The following is a 20763-nucleotide window of genomic DNA, read 5'->3' on the forward strand; positions in this document are numbered from 1 at the left end:
CAGCCTCTCGTCAGCTAGTTTCAGCCTCTCATCAACTAGTTTCAGCCTCTCATCAACTAGTTTCATCAACTAGTTTCAGCCTCTCATCAACTAGTTCCATCAACTAGTTCCAGCCTCTCATCAGCTAGTTCCATCAACTAGTTTCAGCCTCTCATCAACTAGTTCCATCAACTAGTTCCAGCCTCTCATCAACTAGTTCCATCAACTAGTTTCAGCCTCTCATCAACTAGTTCCATCAACTAGTTCCAGCCTCTCATCAACTAGTTCCATCAACTAGTTCCAGCCTCTCATCAACTAGTTCCATCAACTAGTTTCAGCCTCTCATCAACTAGTTCCATCAACCAGTTTCAGCCTCTCGTCAGCTAGTTTCAGCCTCTCGTCAACTAGTTTCAGCCTCTCGTCAGCTAGTTTCAGCCTCCTCTCGTCAGCTAGTTTCAGCCTCTCGTCAACTAGTTTCAGCCTCTCGTAAGCTAGTTTCAGCCTCTCGTCAGCTAGTTTCAGCCTCTCGTCAGCTAGTTTCAGCCTCCTCTCGTCAGCTAGTTTCAGCCTCTCGTCAGCTAGTTTCAGCCTCTCGTCAACTAGTTTCAGCCTCTCGTCAGCTAGTTTCAGCCTCTCGTCAGCTAGTTTCAGCCTCCTCTCGTCAGCTAGTTTCAGCCTCTCGTCAGCTAGTTTCAGCCTCTCGTCAGCTAGTTTCAGCCTCCTCTCGTCAGCTAGTTTCAGCCTCTCATAGTTTCAGCCTCTCGTCAGCTAGTTTCAGCCTCTCGTCAACTAGTTCCATCAACTAGTTTCAGCCTCCTCTCGTCAGCTAGTTTCAGCCTCTCGTCAGCTAGTTTCAGCCTCTCGTCAACTAGTTTCATCAACGAGTTTCAGCCTCTCGTCAGCTAGTTTCAGCCTCTCATCAACTAGTTCCATCAACTAGTTTCAGCCTCTCGTCAGCTAGTTTCAGCCTCCTCTCGTCAGCTAGTTTCAGCCTCTCGTCAGCTAGTTTCAGCCTCTCGTCAGCTAGTTTCAGCCTCTCGTCAACTAGTTTCAGCCTCTCGTCAGCTAGTTTCAGCCTCCTCTCGTCAGCTAGTTTCAGCCTCTCGTCAGCTAGTTTCAGCCTCTCGTCAGCTAGTTTCAGCCTCTCGTCAGCTAGTTTCAGCCTCCTCTCGTCAGCTAGTTTCAGCCTCTCGTCAGCTAGTTTCAGCCTCTCGTCAGCTAGTTTCAGCCTCTCGTCAGCTAGTTTCAGCCTCTCGTCAGCTAGTTTCAGCCTCCTCTCGTCAGCTAGTTTCAGCCTCTCGTCAGCTAGTTTCAGCCTCTCGTCAACTAGTTTCAGCCTCTCGTCAGCTAGTTTCAGCCTCTCGTCAGCTAGTTTCAGCCTCTCGTCAGCTAGTTTCAGCCTCTCATAGTTTCAGCCTCTCGTCAGCTAGTTTCAGCCTCTCGTCAACTAGTTCCATCAACTAGTTTCAGCCTCCTCTCGTCAGCTAGTTTCAGCCTCTCATCAACTAGTTTCAGCCTCTCGTCAACTAGCTTCATCAGCGAGTTTCAGCCTCTCGTCAGCTAGTTTCAGCCTCTCATCAACTAGTTCCATCAACTAGGTTCAGCCTCTCGTCAGCTAGTTTCAGCCTCTCGTCAGCTAGTTTCAGCCTCTCGTCAGCTAGTTTCAGCCTCCTCTCGTCAGCTAGTTTCAGCCTCTCGTCAGCTAGTTTCAGCCTCTCGTCAACTAGTTCCATCAACGAGTTTCAGCCTCTCATCAACTAGTTTCAGCCTCTCATCAACTAGTTTCAGCCTCTCATCAACTAGTTCCATCAACGAGTTTCAGCCTCTCATCAACTAGTTTCAGCCTCTCATCAACTAGTTTCAGCCTCTCATCAACTAGTTTCAGCCTCTCATCAGCTAGTTCCATCAACTAGTTTCAGCCTCTCATCAACTAGTTTCAGCCTCTCATCAACTAGTTTCAGCCTCTCATCAACGAGTTTCAGCCTCTCATCAACTAGTTTCAGCCTCTCATCAACTAGTTTCAGCCTCTCATCAACGAGTTTCAGCCTCTCATCAACTAGTTTCAGCCTCTCATCAACTAGTTCCATCAACGAGTTTCAGCCTCTCATCAACTAGTTTCAGCCTCTCATCAACTAGTTTCAGCCTCTCATCAACTAGTTTCAGCCTCTCGTCAACTAGTTCCATCAACGAGTTTCAGCCTCTCATCAACTAGTTCCATCAACGAGTTTCAGCCTCTCATCAACTAGTTTCAGCCTCTCATCAACTAGTTCCATCAACGAGTTTCAGCCTCTCATCAACTAGTTTCAGCCTCTCATCAACTAGTTTCAGCCTCTCATCAACTAGTTTCAGCCTCTCGTCAACTAGTTCCATCAACGAGTTTCAGCCTCTCATCAACTAGTTTCAGCCTCTCATCAACTAGTTTCAGCCTCTCATCAACTAGTTTCAGCCTCTCATCAGCTAGTTCCATCAACTAGTTTCAGCCTCTCATCAACTAGTTCCATCAACTAGTTTCAGCCTCTCGTCAGCTAGTTTCAGCCTCTCATCAACTAGTTCCATCAACTAGTTCCAGCCTCTCATCAGCTAGTTCCATCAACTAGTTTCAGCCTCTCGTCAGCTAGTTTCAGCCTCTCATCAACTAGTTTCAGCCTCTCATCAACTAGTTCCATCAACTAGTTCCAGCCTCTCATCAACTAGTTCCATCAACTAGTTTCAGCCTCTCGTCAGCTAGTTTCAGCCTCTCATCAACTAGTTTCAGCCTCTCATCAACTAGTTTCATCAACTAGTTTCAGCCTCTCATCAACTAGTTCCATCAACTAGTTCCAGCCTCTCATCAGCTAGTTCCATCAACTAGTTTCAGCCTCTCATCAACTAGTTCCATCAACTAGTTCCAGCCTCTCATCAACTAGTTCCATCAACTAGTTTCAGCCTCTCATCAACTAGTTCCATCAACCAGTTTCAGCCTCTCGTCAGCTAGTTTCAGCCTCTCGTCAACTAGTTTCAGCCTCTCGTCAGCTAGTTTCAGCCTCCTCTCGTCAGCTAGTTTCAGCCTCTCGTCAACTAGTTTCAGCCTCTCGTCAGCTAGTTTCAGCCTCTCGTCAGCTAGTTTCAGCCTCTCGTCAGCTAGTTTCAGCCTCCTCTCGTCAGCTAGTTTCAGCCTCTCGTCAACTAGTTTCAGCCTCTCGTCAGCTAGTTTCAGCCTCTCGTCAGCTAGTTTCAGCCTCCTCTCGTCAGCTAGTTTCAGCCTCTCGTCAGCTAGTTTCAGCCTCTCGTCAGCTAGTTTCAGCCTCTCGTCAGCTAGTTTCAGCCTCCTCTCGTCAGCTAGTTTCAGCCTCTCATAGTTTCAGCCTCTCGTCAGCTAGTTTCAGCCTCTCGTCAACTAGTTCCATCAACTAGTTTCAGCCTCCTCTCGTCAGCTAGTTTCAGCCTCTCGTCAGCTAGTTTCAGCCTCTCGTCAACTAGTTTCATCAACGAGTTTCAGCCTCTCGTCAGCTAGTTTCAGCCTCTCATCAACTAGTTCCATCAACTAGTTTCAGCCTCTCGTCAGCTAGTTTCAGCCTCCTCTCGTCAGCTAGTTTCAGCCTCTCGTCAGCTAGTTTCAGCCTCTCGTCAGCTAGTTTCAGCCTCTCGTCAACTAGTTTCAGCCTCTCGTCAGCTAGTTTCAGCCTCCTCTCGTCAGCTAGTTTCAGCCTCTCGTCAGCTAGTTTCAGCCTCTCGTCAGCTAGTTTCAGCCTCTCGTCAGCTAGTTTCAGCCTCCTCTCGTCAGCTAGTTTCAGCCTCTCGTCAGCTAGTTTCAGCCTCTCGTCAACTAGTTTCAGCCTCTCGTCAGCTAGTTTCAGCCTCTCGTCAGCTAGTTTCAGCCTCTCGTCAGCTAGTTTCAGCCTCCTCTCGTCAGCTAGTTTCAGCCTCTCGTCAGCTAGTTTCAGCCTCTCGTCAACTAGTTTCAGCCTCTCGTCAGCTAGTTTCAGCCTCTCGTCAGCTAGTTTCAGCCTCTCGTCAGCTAGTTTCAGCCTCTCATAGTTTCAGCCTCTCGTCAGCTAGTTTCAGCCTCTCGTCAACTAGTTCCATCAACTAGTTTCAGCCTCCTCTCGTCAGCTAGTTTCAGCCTCTCATCAACTAGTTTCAGCCTCTCGTCAACTAGCTTCATCAGCGAGTTTCAGCCTCTCGTCAGCTAGTTTCAGCCTCTCATCAACTAGTTCCATCAACTAGGTTCAGCCTCTCGTCAGCTAGTTTCAGCCTCTCGTCAGCTAGTTTCAGCCTCTCGTCAGCTAGTTTCAGCCTCCTCTCGTCAGCTAGTTTCAGCCTCTCGTCAGCTAGTTTCAGCCTCTCGTCAACTAGTTTCAGCCTCTCGTCAGCTAGTTTCAGCCTCTCGCCAGCTAGTTTCAGCCTCCTCGTCAGCTAGTTTCAGCCTCTCGTCAGCTAGTTTCAGCCTCTCGTCAGCTAGTTTCAGCCTCTCGTCAGCTAGTTTCAGCCTCTCGTCAACTAGTTTCAGCCTCTCGTCAGCTAGTTTCAGCCTCCTCTCGTCAGCTAGTTTCAGCCTCTCGTCAGCTAGTTTCAGCCTCTCGTCAGCTAGTTTCAGCCTCTCGTCAGCTAGTTTCAGCCTCCTCTCGTCAGCTAGTTTCAGCCTCTCGTCAGCTAGTTTCAGCCTCTCGTCAACTAGTTTCAGCCTCTCGTCAGCTAGTTTCAGCCTCTCGTCAGCTAGTTTCAGCCTCTCGTCAGCTAGTTTCAGCCTCCTCTCGTCAGCTAGTTTCAGCCTCTCGTCAGCTAGTTTCAGCCTCTCGTCAACTAGTTTCAGCCTCTCGTCAGCTAGTTTCAGCCTCTCGTCAGCTAGTTTCAGCCTCTCGTCAGCTAGTTTCAGCCTCTCATAGTTTCAGCCTCTCGTCAGCTAGTTTCAGCCTCTCGTCAACTAGTTCCATCAACTAGTTTCAGCCTCCTCTCGTCAGCTAGTTTCAGCCTCTCATCAACTAGTTTCAGCCTCTCGTCAACTAGCTTCATCAGCGAGTTTCAGCCTCTCGTCAGCTAGTTTCAGCCTCTCATCAACTAGTTCCATCAACTAGGTTCAGCCTCTCGTCAGCTAGTTTCAGCCTCTCGTCAGCTAGTTTCAGCCTCTCGTCAGCTAGTTTCAGCCTCCTCTCGTCAGCTAGTTTCAGCCTCTCGTCAGCTAGTTTCAGCCTCTCGTCAACTAGTTTCAGCCTCTCGTCAGCTAGTTTCAGCCTCTCGCCAGCTAGTTTCAGCCTCCTCGTCAGCTAGTTTCAGCCTCTCGTCAGCTAGTTTCAGCCTCTCGTCAGCTAGTTTCAGCCTCCTCTCGTCAGCTAGTTTCAGCCTCTCATAGTTTCAGCCTCTCGTCAGCTAGTTTCAGCCTCTCGTCAACTAGTTCCATCAACTAGTTTCAGCCTCCTCTCGTCAGCTAGTTTCAGCCTCTCGTCAGCTAGTTTCAGCCTCTCGTCAACTAGTTTCATCAACGAGTTTCAGCCTCTCGTCAGCTAGTTTCAGCCTCTCATCAACTAGTTCCATCAACTAGTTTCAGCCTCTCGTCAGCTAGTTTCAGCCTCTCGTCAGCTAGTTTCAGCCTCTCGTCAGCTAGTTTCAGCCTCCTCTCATCAAACTAGTTTCAGCCTCTCGTCAACTAGTTCCATCAACGAGTTTCAGCCTCTCGTCAGCTAGTTTCAGCCTCTCATCAAACTAGTTTCAGCCTCTCGTCAGCGAGTTTCAGCCTCTCATCAGCTAGTTTCAGCCTCTCATCAAACTAGTTTCAGCCTCTCATCAGCTAGTTTCAGCCTCTCGTCAGCGAGTTTCAGCCTCTCATCAACTAGTTTCAGCCTCTCGTCAGCTAGTTTCAGCCTCTCGTCAGCGAGTTTCAGCCTCTCGTCAACTAGTTTCAGCCTCTCGTCAGCTAGTTTCAGCCTCTCATCAAACTAGTTTCAGCCTCTCGTCAGCTAGTTTCAGCCTCTCGTCAGCTAGTTTCAGCCTCTCGTCAACTAGTTCCATCAACGAGTTTCAGCCTCTCATCAACTAGTTCCATCAACGAGTTTCAGCCTCTCATCAGCGAGTTTCAGCCTCTCATCAACTAGTTCCATCAACGAGTTTCAGCCTCTCGTCAACTAGTTTCAGCCTCTCGTCAGCTAGTTTCAGCCTCTCATCAAACTAGTTTCAGCCTCTCGTCAGCTAGTTTCAGCCTCTCGTCAGCTAGTTTCAGCCTCTCGTCAACTAGTTCCATCAACGAGTTTCAGCCTCTCATCAACTAGTTCCATCAACGAGTTTCAGCCTCTCATCAGCGAGTTTCAGCCTCTCATCAACTAGTTCCATCAACGAGTTTCAGCCTCTCGTCAATGAGTTTCAGCCTCTCATCAACTAGTTCCATCAACGAGTTTCAGCCTCTCGTCAGCGAGTTTCAGCCTCTCGTCAGCGAGTTTCAGCCTCTCATCAGCGAGTTTCAGCCTCTCATCAGCGAGTTTCAGCCTCTCATCAACTAGTTCCATCAGCGAGTTTCAGCCTCTCATCAACTAGTTCCATCAACGAGTTTCAGCCTCTCATCAACTAGTTCCATCAACTAGTTTCAGCCTCTCATCAACTAGTTCCATCAGCGAGTTTCAGCCTCTCATCAACTAGTTCCATCAACGAGTTTCAGCCTCTCATCAACTAGTTCCATCAACGAGTTTCAGCCTCTCGTCAGCGAGTTTCAGCCTCTCATAGTTTCAGCCTCTCATCAACTAGTTCCAGCAACGAGTTTCAGCCTCTCATCAACTAGTTCCATCAACGAGTTTCAGCCTCTCATCAACTAGTTCCATCAACGACTTTCAGCCTCTCATCAACTAGTTCCATCATCTAGTTTCAGCCTCTCGTCAGCGAGTTTCAGCCTCTCATCAACTAGTTCCATCAACGAGTTTCAGCCTCTCATCAACTAGTTCCATCAACGAGTTTCAGCCTCTCGTCAGCGAGTTTCAGCCTCTCATAGTTTCAGCCTCTCATCAACTAGTTCCAGCAACGAGTTTCAGCCTCTCATCAACTAGTTCCATCAACGAGTTTCAGCCTCTCATCAACTAGTTCCATCAACGAGTTTCAGCCTCTCATCAACTAGTTCCATCATCTAGTTTCAGCCTCTCGTCAGCGAGTTTCAGCCTCTCATCAACTAGTTCCATCAACGAGTTTCAGCCTCTCATCAACTAGTTCCATCAACTAGTTTCAGCCTCTCATCATCTAGTTCCATCAACGAGTTTCAGCCTCTCATCAACTAGTTCCATCAACGAGTTTCAGCCTCTCGTCAGCGAGTTTCAGCCTCTCATAGTTTCAGCCTCTCATCAACTAGTTTCAGTCTCAAATCAACGAGTTTCAGCCTCTCATCAACTAGTTCCATCAACGAGTTTCAGCCTCTCATCAACTAGTTCCATCAACGAGTTTCAGCCTCTCATCAACTAGTTCCATCAACGAGTTTCAGCCTCTCATCAACTACTTCCATCAACTAGTTTCAGCCTCTCATCAACTAGTTCCATCAACGAGTTTCAGCCTCTCATCAACTAGTTCCATCAACGAGTTTCAGCCTCTCATCAATGAGTTTCAGCCTCTCGTCAGCGAGTTCCATCAGCGAGTTTCAGCCTCTCATCAACTAGTTCCATCAACGAGTTTCAGCCTCTCATCAACTAGTTCCATCAACGAGTTTCAGCCTCTCATCAACGAGTTTCAGCCTCTCATCAACTAGTTCCATCAACGAGTTTCAGCCTCTCATCAACTAGTTCCATCAACGAGTTTCAGCCTCTCGTCAGCGAGTTTCAGCCTCTCATAGTTTCAGCCTCTCATCAACTAGTTTCAGTCTCAAATCAACGAGTTTCAGCCTCTCATAGTTTCAGCCTCTCATCAGCGAGTTTCAGCCTTACATCAACAATTCTTTCAGACAGGACGATAACAAAGAGCTCCTGACACCAACGCATGTCAACAACCATAGAAGAAGAAGAGCTGGACCACTGATGAGTCCCTTAAATGAGGGTTGAAATGATTTCAGTCTTAAATCAACACCTCTAAAAGACTAGACAATAACGGGTCAACGTGTATTTACTCCCCATCAAACAACGGATCAACTTTAAAATATAACTTCTGATTTGCAAAGCCCTCAACAACCTCTGTGAGTTACTCGACTCGAGGAGACCCTGAACGCACCATGAGCCTCTGTGAAGGTCTTTCTAGTTTATTTATATTTATTAAAAGTAAGAACACAGAGAAAAAGACAAAAGTGAATCCTGAAATAGATCAGAAGACATCTTGTCTCTGCAGAAAGAGGACGGTAAGAGGAACAGAGGAAACTGAGATATAAATACTGTCTGCACTCAGAAATAACCCTGAGGGGTCCTTCACTGAGAGGGTCACACACACACACACACACACACACACACACACACACACACACACACACACACACACACACACACACACACACACACACACACACACACACACACACACACACACACACACACACACACCACACACACACACACACACACACACACACACACACACACACACACACACACACACACACACACACACACACACACACACACACAAAACAAAATGTTCATTAGGGTGTATTATTGTTGTTATTATTTCCTCTTAATGCATATTTAATTAATTTAGTTTTATTTTTCTGTCATCGCATATATCAATTTTAAGTATCATTATATTTTATTTAAATTAATATAATTATATATTTATACGGTCAGGGTGAAGGAGCAGATCCTCCCGATGATGCAACACGAGGTCACCATGGAAACGGCTTGAGTTCCCACGGCAACAGAGAAGGGAAGCCATGGTCACCGGGCCATCCCCCCGTGGAGACACACACACACACACACACACTTCTGATCTGACCCTTCCTACTGCCTGTACTGCAGTGGTTCTCAAAGTGGGGGGCACAGAGGCATGCCAGTGGGTCTCTAACGTTTTGGTCACCATTTATGTAAACAAGTATTTCCGAGGCACACGTTTATATGATCATTATAGTTATAAAAAAATAAGAGAATAAATGAAAAACAGGTATGAAATACTATATGACAGTAAAACAAGAATAAAGTTTAAAAGGGTGATTTGTAAAATATCCATAAAGAAAAAGTAAATCTGTTTACAGTTCTGTTTCAAATGGGTGTTGAGAGAGGTATCCATAGATCTCTCCATGTTGCTCTCAAAGTGCACCAGATTGATGCTTTTAACTTCAATATTTAAAAAACAATCTGGTATAAAAATAGCACTTTACCCCTGCTTACACGTATATGCCGTGAGCTGATTATCGAGCCTTCATTGTAACAGTCGCGGGTACACTGTATATGTGTGAGCAGTGTTGCAGTAGAAAGTTCCTCTGTAGCGCCCGGTACATTAATGGGAAACCCTAAATGTTTGAGCACCCTCTATGAAACGTCAAGCTACCCCACAGCACCCCCAAAATAAATCTCTGGCGCCGCCACTGAGCCTGACTATTTGTGTTGGGGGGGCCCGCCTGACAGAAAAAGTTTGAGAACCACTGCTGTACTGTGACAACTTTTCACCCTCTGTCTGAAACCAGAGCCCAGTCTGCTCTGTTGTGATTGGTCAACCAGCTTAGAGATGTCCCGCCCCTTAGTCAATCAGGTACAATGTGTTGGAGCGCTAGCCAATAGTAGCGCGAGTGTTCAATACTGATGTCACTAGGTTCCAGAAGTAAACAAAAGGAGTTCAATGGAGGCGCGTGTGTGTGTGTGTGTGTGTGCGTGTGTGTGTGTTTGTGAGGGTTAGGGTTTTTTTGTGTCCTAAAGATCAGACTGCATTCGTTCTATGAACATAACGCTGTTAGTCAAATTAGATTTCACAGAGATTTAGATGATTTAGAGATGTTTTCATCTCACCAAAATATTCTGCTTCTATCCGTATTTATTACAAAACCAATGAGCTCACAAACTGTTTTCTGCACACAGAAGATTTAATGAAACAACACTAACTTATTTAAAGAAAGAATATCCCTTTCCATCTGAAATGGAGCAGCTGTCATGAAACCCCGGCTCTTCTGATGATGCAGACACAGAGATGTATAATCAGGAATTTGCCCAAAGCTGCAAACATGTATTTTTGGCGGCTCCCTGACGGAGTAGAAAATATATCCAAGTGTCAAAACATGTAGATCTAAACACAATAAACAACAATAAGAGCCGTGCAGAAGGAGAGGTGGTTTGTTGTTGTGCCGTCTCTCGTGTGATAAATGAGCCTGCAGCTTTAAACTGAATTAAATCAGATTAGAGTCTTAATGACATTAGGAACATAACGGGCCTGTTTCCAGAGGCTGGTTCACCGGGAGAGACACGGCGGTTTGGTCCAATGTTAGAAATATAAATATACTGGCTCTGAGGCTCTTCTACATCACCGAATAATGTGTTGGTTCTTCCTGTTAAAGAGTAACTGATCTAAGTTAGCACAGCGTCACCAGCTTTACCTCACAAAGAAACAGCTTTGAGGCATTTCAGCTCTTCAGGTGAGAAACTACAATAATATGTGATTACTTTATCCAATAAACGTATATTAGAGGTATTACGTTGATGTTTGGAGCTGTGAGGAGCCGCTGCTGTACGAGAGCAGCCGGTCTGCTTGAGGTGACACAACTGCTTCTACTCAAAATGCAGACTTTTATTATTTTTTTATTCATATATCAAAAAAACAATATTTTTACCCATAATGATGACTTTTTATAAAGATCTCAAAATTCTGATTTTTTTCTCAAAATTCTGACTTGTTCTAAAAAAACTCAAAATTCTGACTTTTTCTCAAGATCTCAAAGTCCTGACTTTTTTCTCCAAATTCTGACTTTTTTTCCCCAAATTCTGACTTTTTTCTCCAAATTCTGACTTTTTCCAAAAATGTCAAAATTCTGTCTTTATTCTTTACTTCACCATCACCTCAATAAGATATAAAATGAGCGTTAAACAGGAAGTGATGGAAAGGGGCGGGGCTTCATTTTCTCTATGAAGACACTCCTAGCTTCAGGTCTCCATGTTACAGTAATGCGACTCCGTTATACGTCAATACATCTCTTGACTTTCATGTTTTATGGAGAAATGCGTCCATAAATTCTCTCAGAAACCACAGAAGAAGAGGCGCTGACCTTTAATGGAGGCGCTGAGACTGGGTGAGTTTTATGATTTATATTATATTACATATATTATATTACATATCCTCCCTCCTTCGCTCTTCGACTGTCACTGAGTTTAAAGGATTATAACGTTAGGAAGTGGATCCTCTAAAGTTTTCTCCTGTAAAATAAGCCTGAAAACCCACCCTCAGGAAACACAGAGAGTGTTCTGATGAATTAGGCTCTAAACAACACTCGAGGGACATCACAGAAAAACGAGTCTCAGTGAAAACGAGTCTCAGTGAAACAAGTCTTTGTAAACGAGTCTCAGTGAAAACGAGTCTTTGTAAACGAGTCTCAGTGAAACAAGTCTTTGTAAACGAGTCTCAGTGAAACCGAGTCTTTGTAAACGAGTCTCAGTGAAAACGAGTCTTTGTAAACGAGTCTCAGTGAAACAAGTCTTTGTAAACGAGTCTCAGTGAAACAAGTCTTTGTAAACGAGTCTCAGTAAACGAGTCTTTGTAAACGAGTCTCAGTGAAACAAGTCTTTGTAAACGAGTCTCAGTGAAACAAGTCTTTGTAAACGAGTCTCAGTAAACGAGTCTTTGTAAACGAGTCTCAGTGAAACAAGTCTTTGTAAACGAGTCTCAGTAAACAAGTATTTGTAAACGAGTCTCAGTGAAACAAGTCTTTGTAAACGAGTCTCAGTGAAACAAGTCTTTGTAAACGAGTCTCAGTGAAACAAGTCTTTGTAAACGAGTCTCAGTAAACGAGTCTTTGTAAACGAGTCTCAGTGAAACAAGTCTTTGTAAACGAGTCTCAGTAAACGAGTCTTTGTAAACGAGTCTCAGTGAAACAAGTCTTTGTAAACGAGTCTCAGTGAAACAAGTCTTTGTAAACGAGTCTCAGTAAACGAGTCTTTGTAAACGAGTCTCAGTGAAACAAGTCTTTGTAAACGAGTCTCAGTGAAACAAGTCTTTGTAAACGAGTCTCAGTAAACGAGTCTTTGTAAACGAGTCTCAGTGAAACAAGTCTTTGTAAACGAGTCTCAGTGAAAACGAGTCTCAGTGAAAACGAGTCTCAGGAAACGAGTCTCAGGAAACGAGTCTCAGGAAACAAGTCTTTGTAAATGAGTCACTATAGACGAGTCTCTTGAGTAAACAAGTCTTAATACGACAGTAAACGAGTCTCAGTGTGTCAGGTGACTCTCCTGTTTCCTGTTAACACACCTGTAAACTCGTTAATGTGTCAGGTGACTCCTGTGAACTCGTTAGTGTGTCAGGTGACTCCTGTTAACACACCTGTAAACTCGTTAGTGTGTCAGGTGACTCCTGTTAACACACCTGTAAACTCGTTAGTGTGTCAGGTGACTCCTGTAAACGCGTTAGTGTGTCAAGTGACTCTCCTGTAAACTTGTTAATGTGTCAGGTGACTCCTGTTAACACACCTGTAAACTCGTTAGTGTGTCAGGTGACTCCTGTAAACGCGTTAGTGTGTCAAGTGACTCTCCTGTAAACTTGTTAATGTGTCAGGTGACTCCTGTTAACACACCTGTAAACTCGTTAGTGTGTCAGGTGACTCTCCTGTTAACACACCTGTAAACTCGTTAGTGTGTCAGGTGACTCTCCTGTTAACACACCTGTAAACTCGTTAGTGTGTCAGGTGACTCTCCTGTTAACACACCTGTAAACTCGTTAGTGTGTCAGGTGACTCTCCCGTTAACACACCTGTAAACTCGTTAGTGTGTCAGGTGACTCTCCAGTTAACACACCTGTAAACTCGTTAGTGTGTCAGGTGACTCTCCTGTAAACTCGTTAGTGTGTCAGGTGACTCTCCTGTTAACACACCTGTAAACTCGTTAGTGTGTCAGGTGACTCTCCTGTAAACTCGTTAATATAAACGTTGACTCACATGCGTGCAGAGAGAAGTGTTTTCTTTCCGTAGAGTTCGTGTTGGCAGCAGCTGACGGGATCGCAGGAGTCACAGCTGATCCCAGAGAGCCAATCACAGGCCGGGAGGAGGAGGAGGCAGGGAGTGATGAAGAGGAGGAGGAGGAGGAGGATGAAGAGTCCTCCCCCAACAGGTGCTGGATGGAGTGCAGCTGGAAACACGGATCAGACAGCAACACTGAGGAGGCCCGGGAGATCCTGGGGGAGGAGGGGGAGAACGGTTAGTAAGATGGGAGGTAACACAACTAATGTGGATGTAAACAATGGAAAACTTCATCACAGGTTCATCAACAATGCAGCAATAATAAGACAACAACAACAACAACAAGAGGGTTCATGGATTTTTTTGTTGAAAAGACAGAGAGTTTATTAAACCGTGCAGCTCAGTAAAGCATTTAAGGGAAAAGATATGACTTTCATATTAAGATTCAATAACAAGCTTCTTTGAGCATTAGGAAAAGTGCTATCAAAATCCAATGTGTTATTGTTATTGTTATTATTATTATTATTATTATTATTATTATTATTATTATTATAATAAACGTAAATTTATGAAAATAACATTGTACATTTTGGAGGCAAAACATTTTTTACATTTAAAGAAAACTAAATTATAAGATAAAAAAGTTGTGGTGTTTAATTAGAATATATAATATTTAGGAAACAAATGTATTTGGGAAGAAAGTTTTTTAGCATTCAGGATTTTTCTTTCAGGAGTAATTTGTGATATTAAGTTAAAAAAAAAGTTATATTTGGTAGTAAAAAAATCTAATATTTAGGGGGAAGTTATTTGATATTTGGAAAGAAACAATGTGTTGTTTTGAAATGTATCTTTCAAAATGTTGACAGAAACATTTGTAATAATTGGAAAAAGTGAATTAGGTTTGAATCCTGAAGAGTGAATATAATTGACGCCACCAGCGAAGACAGGCCGATGACAGCGGAACGAGTTCATATGAAATAAAACACGTTAATGAAAACAAAGGGAGTTGATATGAGGAGCATCAGAGGAGCTTCCTGCTGAGCGTCAGCGGAGAAACACAACCTTTACCTCCAAAATCTGCTCTGACCTTTTCATTACAGCCGCCATGACACTTCACACAGAGAGCCTCCCCCCTCCTCCTCCTCTTCCTCCCCCTTTACTCTGTCTTTGTGAAGAGGCAGTGAGCGTCAGGATGGAAAATATCCCGTCTTTGTGCCGCTCTTTAATTACGATCCTACAAAAGGCCAAAGTGCCGAGGCTGACACGCTCGTTGTTCTGAGAGAAAATGAAAAAGTGGAGGAACTCACATGTGATCAAATGAACCCTCGACGATCAAAGGAACAAATGAAGTCTTAAATGTTAAAGGTGTTTCTGAAGGTTGTTTCCAGCCTTTTCTCTGTTGTATATCTTATTATAGTGAATATCTTTGGACATTTCACATCACATGGACTTGAGGAACTAATATTAACATGTTTTGTCGTAAAAATTGACAATTATGTAAAGAGAAAGGCATTGAAAGAGTTTGGGGAACAAGATGGTAAACCAAAAAGGAACAGAGAGCGCTAACCCTCCATCGAGGCTCACAGATACAATCTCCAGGGATGATGGGGATCGAACCAGCAATCGTACGGTTTTAAGACAACTGCTCTACCAATATTGACGATCATAACAGGATGCAGTGAGGGCAAGTCGAGTACTATGTCGGGAACTCAATTATCCAATTCATTCAGGATCACTTGCATGCAGAGCAGATGTGACCGTGTGAACAGAGTGATGTGTTTCATTCATTTTCAGAAGCACACTTAGTTCTTTCTCAGCCGACGCTACACTCTTTAAATGTTCTGTACTTATACATCTCTTTATCAGGTCTCTTCCACCGACCCACTCGCTCACTCGCTCACACACTCACTCACTCACTCACTCACTCACTCACTCACTCACTCACTCACTCACTCGCTCGCTCACACACGCGCACGCTCACTCGCTCACACACTCGCTCACACACTCGCTCACTCACTCGCTCACTCACTCGCTCACTCACTCGCTCACACGCTCGCACACACGCTCGCCCGCTCGCGGAGGAGAATCTCTATGATCTTCATTGATCCTACATCCATCATGTACCCTGCTTCCTTACATGTTCCCTGCTTCCTTACATGTTCCCTACTTCCTTACATGTTCCCTACTTCCTTACATGTTCCCTACATGTCCCCTGCTTCCTTACATGTTCCCTGCTTCCTTACATGTCCCCTGTTTCCCTACATGTTCCCTGCTTCCTTACATGTTCTCTACATGTACCCTGCTTCCTTACATGTTCCCTGTTTCCTTACATGTTCCTTACATGTCCCCTGCTTCCTTACATGTTCCCTACATGTACCCTGCTTCCTTACATGTTCCCTGTTTCCTTACATGTTCCTTACATGTCCCCTGTTTCCTTACATGTTCCCTGCTTCCTTACATGTCCCCTGTTTCCTTACATGTTCCCTGTTTCCTTACATGTTCCCTGCTTCCTTACATGTTCCTTACATGTCCCCTGTTTCCTTACATGTACCCTGCTTCCTTACATGTTCCCTGTTTCCTTACATGTTCCCTACATGTACCCTGCTTCCTTACATGTCCCCTGTTTCCTTACATGTCCCCTGTTTCCTTACATGTTCCCTGTTTCCTTACATGTTCCCTGTTTCCTTACATGTTCCTTACATGTCCCCTGTTTCCTTACATGTTCCCTGCATGTCCCCTGTTTCCTTACATGTTCCCTACATGTCCCCTGTTTCCTTACATGTTCCCTGCATGTCCCCTGTTTCCCTACATGTTCCCTGTTTCCTTACATGTTCCCTACATGTCCCCTGTTTCCTTACATGTTCCCTACATGTCCCCTGTTTCCCTACATGTTCCCTGTTTCCTTACATGTTCCCTACATGTCCCCTGTTTCCTTACATGTTCCCTACATGTACCCTGTTTCCTTACATGTTCCCTACTTCCTTACATGTTCCCTACTTCCTTACATGTTCCCTACATGTCCCCTGCTTCCTTACATGTTCCCTGCTTCCTTACATGTTCCCTACTTCCTTACATGTTCCCTACTTCCTTACATGTTCCCTACATGTCCCCTGCTTCCTTACATGTTCCCTGCTTCCTTACATGTTCCCTACTTCCTTACATGTTCCCTACATGTCCCCTGCTTCCTTACATGTTCCCTGCTTCCTTACATGTCCCCTGTTTCCCTACATGTTCCCTGCTTCCTTACATGTTCCCTACATGTCCCCTGTTTCCTTACATGTTCCCTACATGTACCCTGCTTCCTTACATGTTCCCTGTTTCCTTACATGTTCCTTACATGTCCCCTGCTTCCTTACATGTTCCCTACATGTACCCTGCTTCCTTACATGTTCCCTGTTTCCTTACATGTTCCTTACATGTCCCCTGTTTCCTTACATGTTCCCTGTTTCCTTACATGTTCCCTGCTTCCTTACATGTTCCTTACATGTCCCCTGTTTCCTTACATGTACCCTGCTTCCTTACATGTTCCCTGTTTCCTTACATGTTCCCTACATGTACCCTGCTTCCTTACATGTCCCCTGTTTCCTTACATGTCCCCTGTTTCCTTACATGTTCCCTGTTTCCTTACATGTTCCCTACATGTACCCTGCTTCCTTACATGTCCCCTGTTTCCTTACATGTTCCTTACATGTCCCCTGTTTCCTTACATGTTCCCTGTTTCCTTACATGTTCCCTACATGTACCCTGCTTCCTTACATGTCCCCTGTTTCCTTACATGTCCCCTGTTTCCTTACATGTTCCCTGTTTCCTTACATGTTCCCTACATGTCCCCTGTTTCCTTACATGTTCCCTACATGTCCCCTGTTTCCCTACATGTTCCCTGCTTCCTTACATGTTCCCTGTTTCCTTACATGTTCCCTGTTTCCTTACATGTTCCCTACAAGTATATGTTCTGAACGGTAAGGTGTCCTCGGGTGCTTTGAAAGGCGGCTAAAAAAAAAAAGTATTATTATAATTAGTGTGGGAGAGGAACACAGGGATTTGAGCCTCTGCAGACCATTTACATGCACTAACACCTACAGAACTACAGAAGTGGAACATAATGCATGTTTCCCCCCTGTGACTCAGATCATAAATTGTATGAGTCCTTCCAACTTTCACCAAGTTACATGAAAATCAAACAATATTTATGTTTCTTTGTTGACACAGAAAACTCAAAGCCGCTCACACACTGACAGCAGAGCCGGGAATCAAACCAGCAACCTCTTGATCTCCAGGCGACTACTTCACACACTCATTAGGACACACACACACACACTGAGCTGGACACTCACTGATCTGAACACACACACACACTGATCTGAACACACACACACACACACTGATCTGAACACACACCCTCAGGATATTTGCAGATTTCCCCCCCCCCCCCTCTCTCTCTGTGATGCTGCCACAGCGGGTGAAAACAACAGAGTGTGAGTGTGACGGCTGCAACAGAAATAGACAGAAAGCGACTGAAAGAGGAGGGTCTGCTGGGCGAGAGAGAGAGGGGGGAAAGAGAGAGAGAGGAGAGAGGAGAGAGAGAGAGAGAGGAGGAGAGAGAGAGGGGGAGAGAGAGAGAGAGAGAGAGAGAGAGGAGAGAGAGAGAGAGGAGAGAGAGAGAGGGGGGAGACAGCTCACTACTAGTGAGGCGAGAGGAGGAGGGAGGCAGATCACAACTTCCCTCTCTGAGATATTTCTCTCCTGCAGGAGGGCACGATGCTGAAAACCTGATCTGCTGCGTTAGCGTTAGCGACATGAAGACAGAAGAGGGACAGGAAGTGACATTATGTTGGATATAAAACACGCTGAGCCTTTTTACGTCTTTGGAGAATGAGTGAAGCGTGAAATGAAAAGGCGTTCGACCCGGAGATAAAGTCATCAGGAGTGTGTGAGTGTGTGAGTGTGTGTGTGTTAGTGATGGGATAAATGGATTTGCAAGAGATGAGAGGAAGTCTCCGCGCGATGTTTGGAATAAAACCCACGACGGAGGAATATTTTTTGATGTGAATCCACTTTTTGTTTCCACTTTGACCGGTGCACGCTTGGTTAATCTTCACAAACACCTGCTGGGTTGGGTTTGTTCGCCTGGACCTCCCTGACGCTCTGGTTCCTGCTGTTTACCCTCCAGATGGATGCATGTGCGATCGCCTCATTCAACATTAACCGGGTCTCACCAAACAAACGAGCACGCCGGCGTGTTTGTGCCCCGAAGCCTGACTGCAGATCAGCTCTCCGTCTGAGTTTAAACATTCACAGCGACGTGTGAAGACACTGGAACTACAAGTCCAGAGCTGCGGACTGTTTACTGATTCATGGATTCATGGTTAGGTGATTCATATCAGGAAATGTTAGTCCAAACCCCCAAAGGTATTCACTTTAATATGACATAAAGCAGAGAGGCTGGACACAGACTCAGTGCATGAAACTACTTCATCGATTCATTCACTAGGAGGAGATTATTTGTTTCAATTGCTCAGAGTTTTGTTGATGTTTGATACGTCAGAGTGGATGGATCTCGCAGCAGAATCAGAACATCTCTATACATCCCACAGAGGGGACATTTACACTGTAACAGCAACAGTAAAGAGTAGCACAATATTAATTAAGAAGCATGCATCAAATATTACGATACGATAACGATACGATAATACTTTACATTGAACATAACAGCAGGATCCCTGAGAGAAAAGCTGCTCAAAGAGCCTTCAGCGTGCATCTGGATTCAGCTCTGTATTTACTGTGAGGATTGACTGGAGCACAAAGGAGTGTTTTCAGTCTGACTTGATTGAATCGCGGGACCCTGTGTCTCCCATTAGATGGTATTAAAGATCAAAATAGATATCAGGAGGTGAAGCGACTCTCTGAAGAGTGACAGAGAGATATATCCCAGAGTAATCGCTGGCATCATGCAGGGCGTGGAGGCATCAAGGTGGTCCGTGGTCCTGTTGTTAGTGAGTCTCAAAGCCTCCCCCTGCCTCCCTCAGGACTCTCTCCCAGAATGCATCTGTGCCTCGGACATCCTGAGCTGCACCGACGCCAATTTGACCGGACCCCCCTCAGAAATGCCCGTTTCCACCGTGACTCTTGACCTCAGCCACAACCGTCTCCAACAACTCGAAGGCGGCGGATTTGAAGAACTCTACCGACTGGAAACATTACGATTATCTCACAACCAGGTGAGCGCCGTACATCCGGGGGCGTTCAGAAACACCTCTCGACTGCGACATCTTGACCTGTCGTCCAATCAGCTGCGAGCTTTGGAGCATCACTTCTTCCTGGACGTGCCGATGCTAGAAGAGTTGTTGCTGTTCGACAACCGCATCGTCCGGGTGGAAAGCCGAGCGTTTGCGGGACTCAGCGGATTGAAGAAGGTTTACCTCAGCCACAACCTACTCACTGACTTTCCGTTTTTCTCGCTGCACAGCCAGCCTCACCTGTCCACGTTCGATTTGTCCTCTAATCGTCTGAACAGATTGCCCCTTCAGGACATCTCCAACCTGCCGACGATTCTACAGAAAAACCTCTACCTGCACAACAACTCTCTGGTGTGCGAATGCGCCATGTTCAGCTTGTTTCGGCTGTGGGAACAACAAGGATTCCCCTCGATGACGGATTTCAGGAAGGATCACGTCTGCCTGGTGTTCGCGATCCCAAGAGGCACCGTTCGCTTCTTCCAACACGACCGATACTTCGAGAAGTGTGACATGACTTCGATCCAGCAGGAGGGCAACGTCTCTGTGAAAACGGGGGGTCGTTTGTTGCTTCACTGCGTCACCTCGCTCGCCCGTCGCCAACTCACCTTCCACTGGGTTTCTCCGCGGCAGGAATACGTGGCGCCGCCCGGGAACAACGGAACCATGAGGATGTTTCCTAACGGCAGCTTGGAGATCTTGAAGGCCAAATCCAATGACTCTGGGATCTACTGGTGCTTGTCTCTTGATTCGGAGCAGCGGCGCAACGAGAGCCACGAGGTGAACGTGACGGTGCTTCCGCTGCAAGACGATCTTTCGGAGCCGTTCAACACGGGCTTCACCACCTTGTTGGGCTGCGTGGTGAGTCTGGTGGTGGTTCTCATGTATCTGTATCTGACGCCATGTCGTTGCCCCGCCTGCCTCAAAACACCAAGCCCAGTTACCGCCACCCCAAATGAAGCCTTGATAGGAAGCGCACAATCCTCCATCCTCACCCCGACGCCACCGACAACAACCGAGGGACCCGGGCGCAAGGTCAGTACCAACAACAAGCATGTGGTGTTTCTGGAGCCAATCAGAGAGCAGCAGAACGGCAGACTGAGGGCGGCGACGGGGGGGCATCTGGGTCCCGGGTTACTGTCGGGGGGCGAGCAGCAAACCAAGAACCAACCCGACACTCCCGCCATGCTGCCATAGCTAACAGACACACGGTGCTATTCATTATGCTAACGAGAAGATGCTAATCGGTCAGTGTTAACAGTGTTGTCAATACAATTATAAATGTAAGGTATGGGGTTTGATTACACTCGTTACGGGACCCAATGCATACAGGAAACCCAGTATAGTTATATTAGAAATCTGTAACTGGTATGAAAACGTGCAGAAGAAACGTAGATACCCAAGCCACGTGAAGGAGTGTTAAGAGACGTCTAGGGTTGCAAACTGATTATGGATTCACTTTAACCCAATGCTTACAGAAAACCCGATATAGTTATATTCGAAATCTGTAACTGGTATAAAAACGTAGATACCTAAGCA

The 20763-nt window shown here is 45.6% G+C and overlaps 1 protein-coding gene across 1 annotated transcript in view; it reads right to left on the minus strand.

The window, feature by feature from the left end:
• Window positions 1-20763, minus strand: part of LOC117482497 (E3 ubiquitin-protein ligase RNF123) — a gene marked incomplete in the record, with an annotated part of 111170 nt that overhangs the window by 19100 nt on the left and 71307 nt on the right. Inside the window, 1 exon segment of the mRNA XM_034130584.1 lies at window positions 12971-13206. Coding sequence (XP_033986475.1) covers window positions 12971-13206 — 236 coding nt within the window.

Source organism: Trematomus bernacchii, unplaced genomic scaffold (genome assembly GCF_902827165.1).
Source record: "Trematomus bernacchii unplaced genomic scaffold, fTreBer1.1, whole genome shotgun sequence".
In the NCBI taxonomy this organism is placed as follows: Eukaryota; Metazoa; Chordata; class Actinopteri; order Perciformes; family Nototheniidae; genus Trematomus; species Trematomus bernacchii.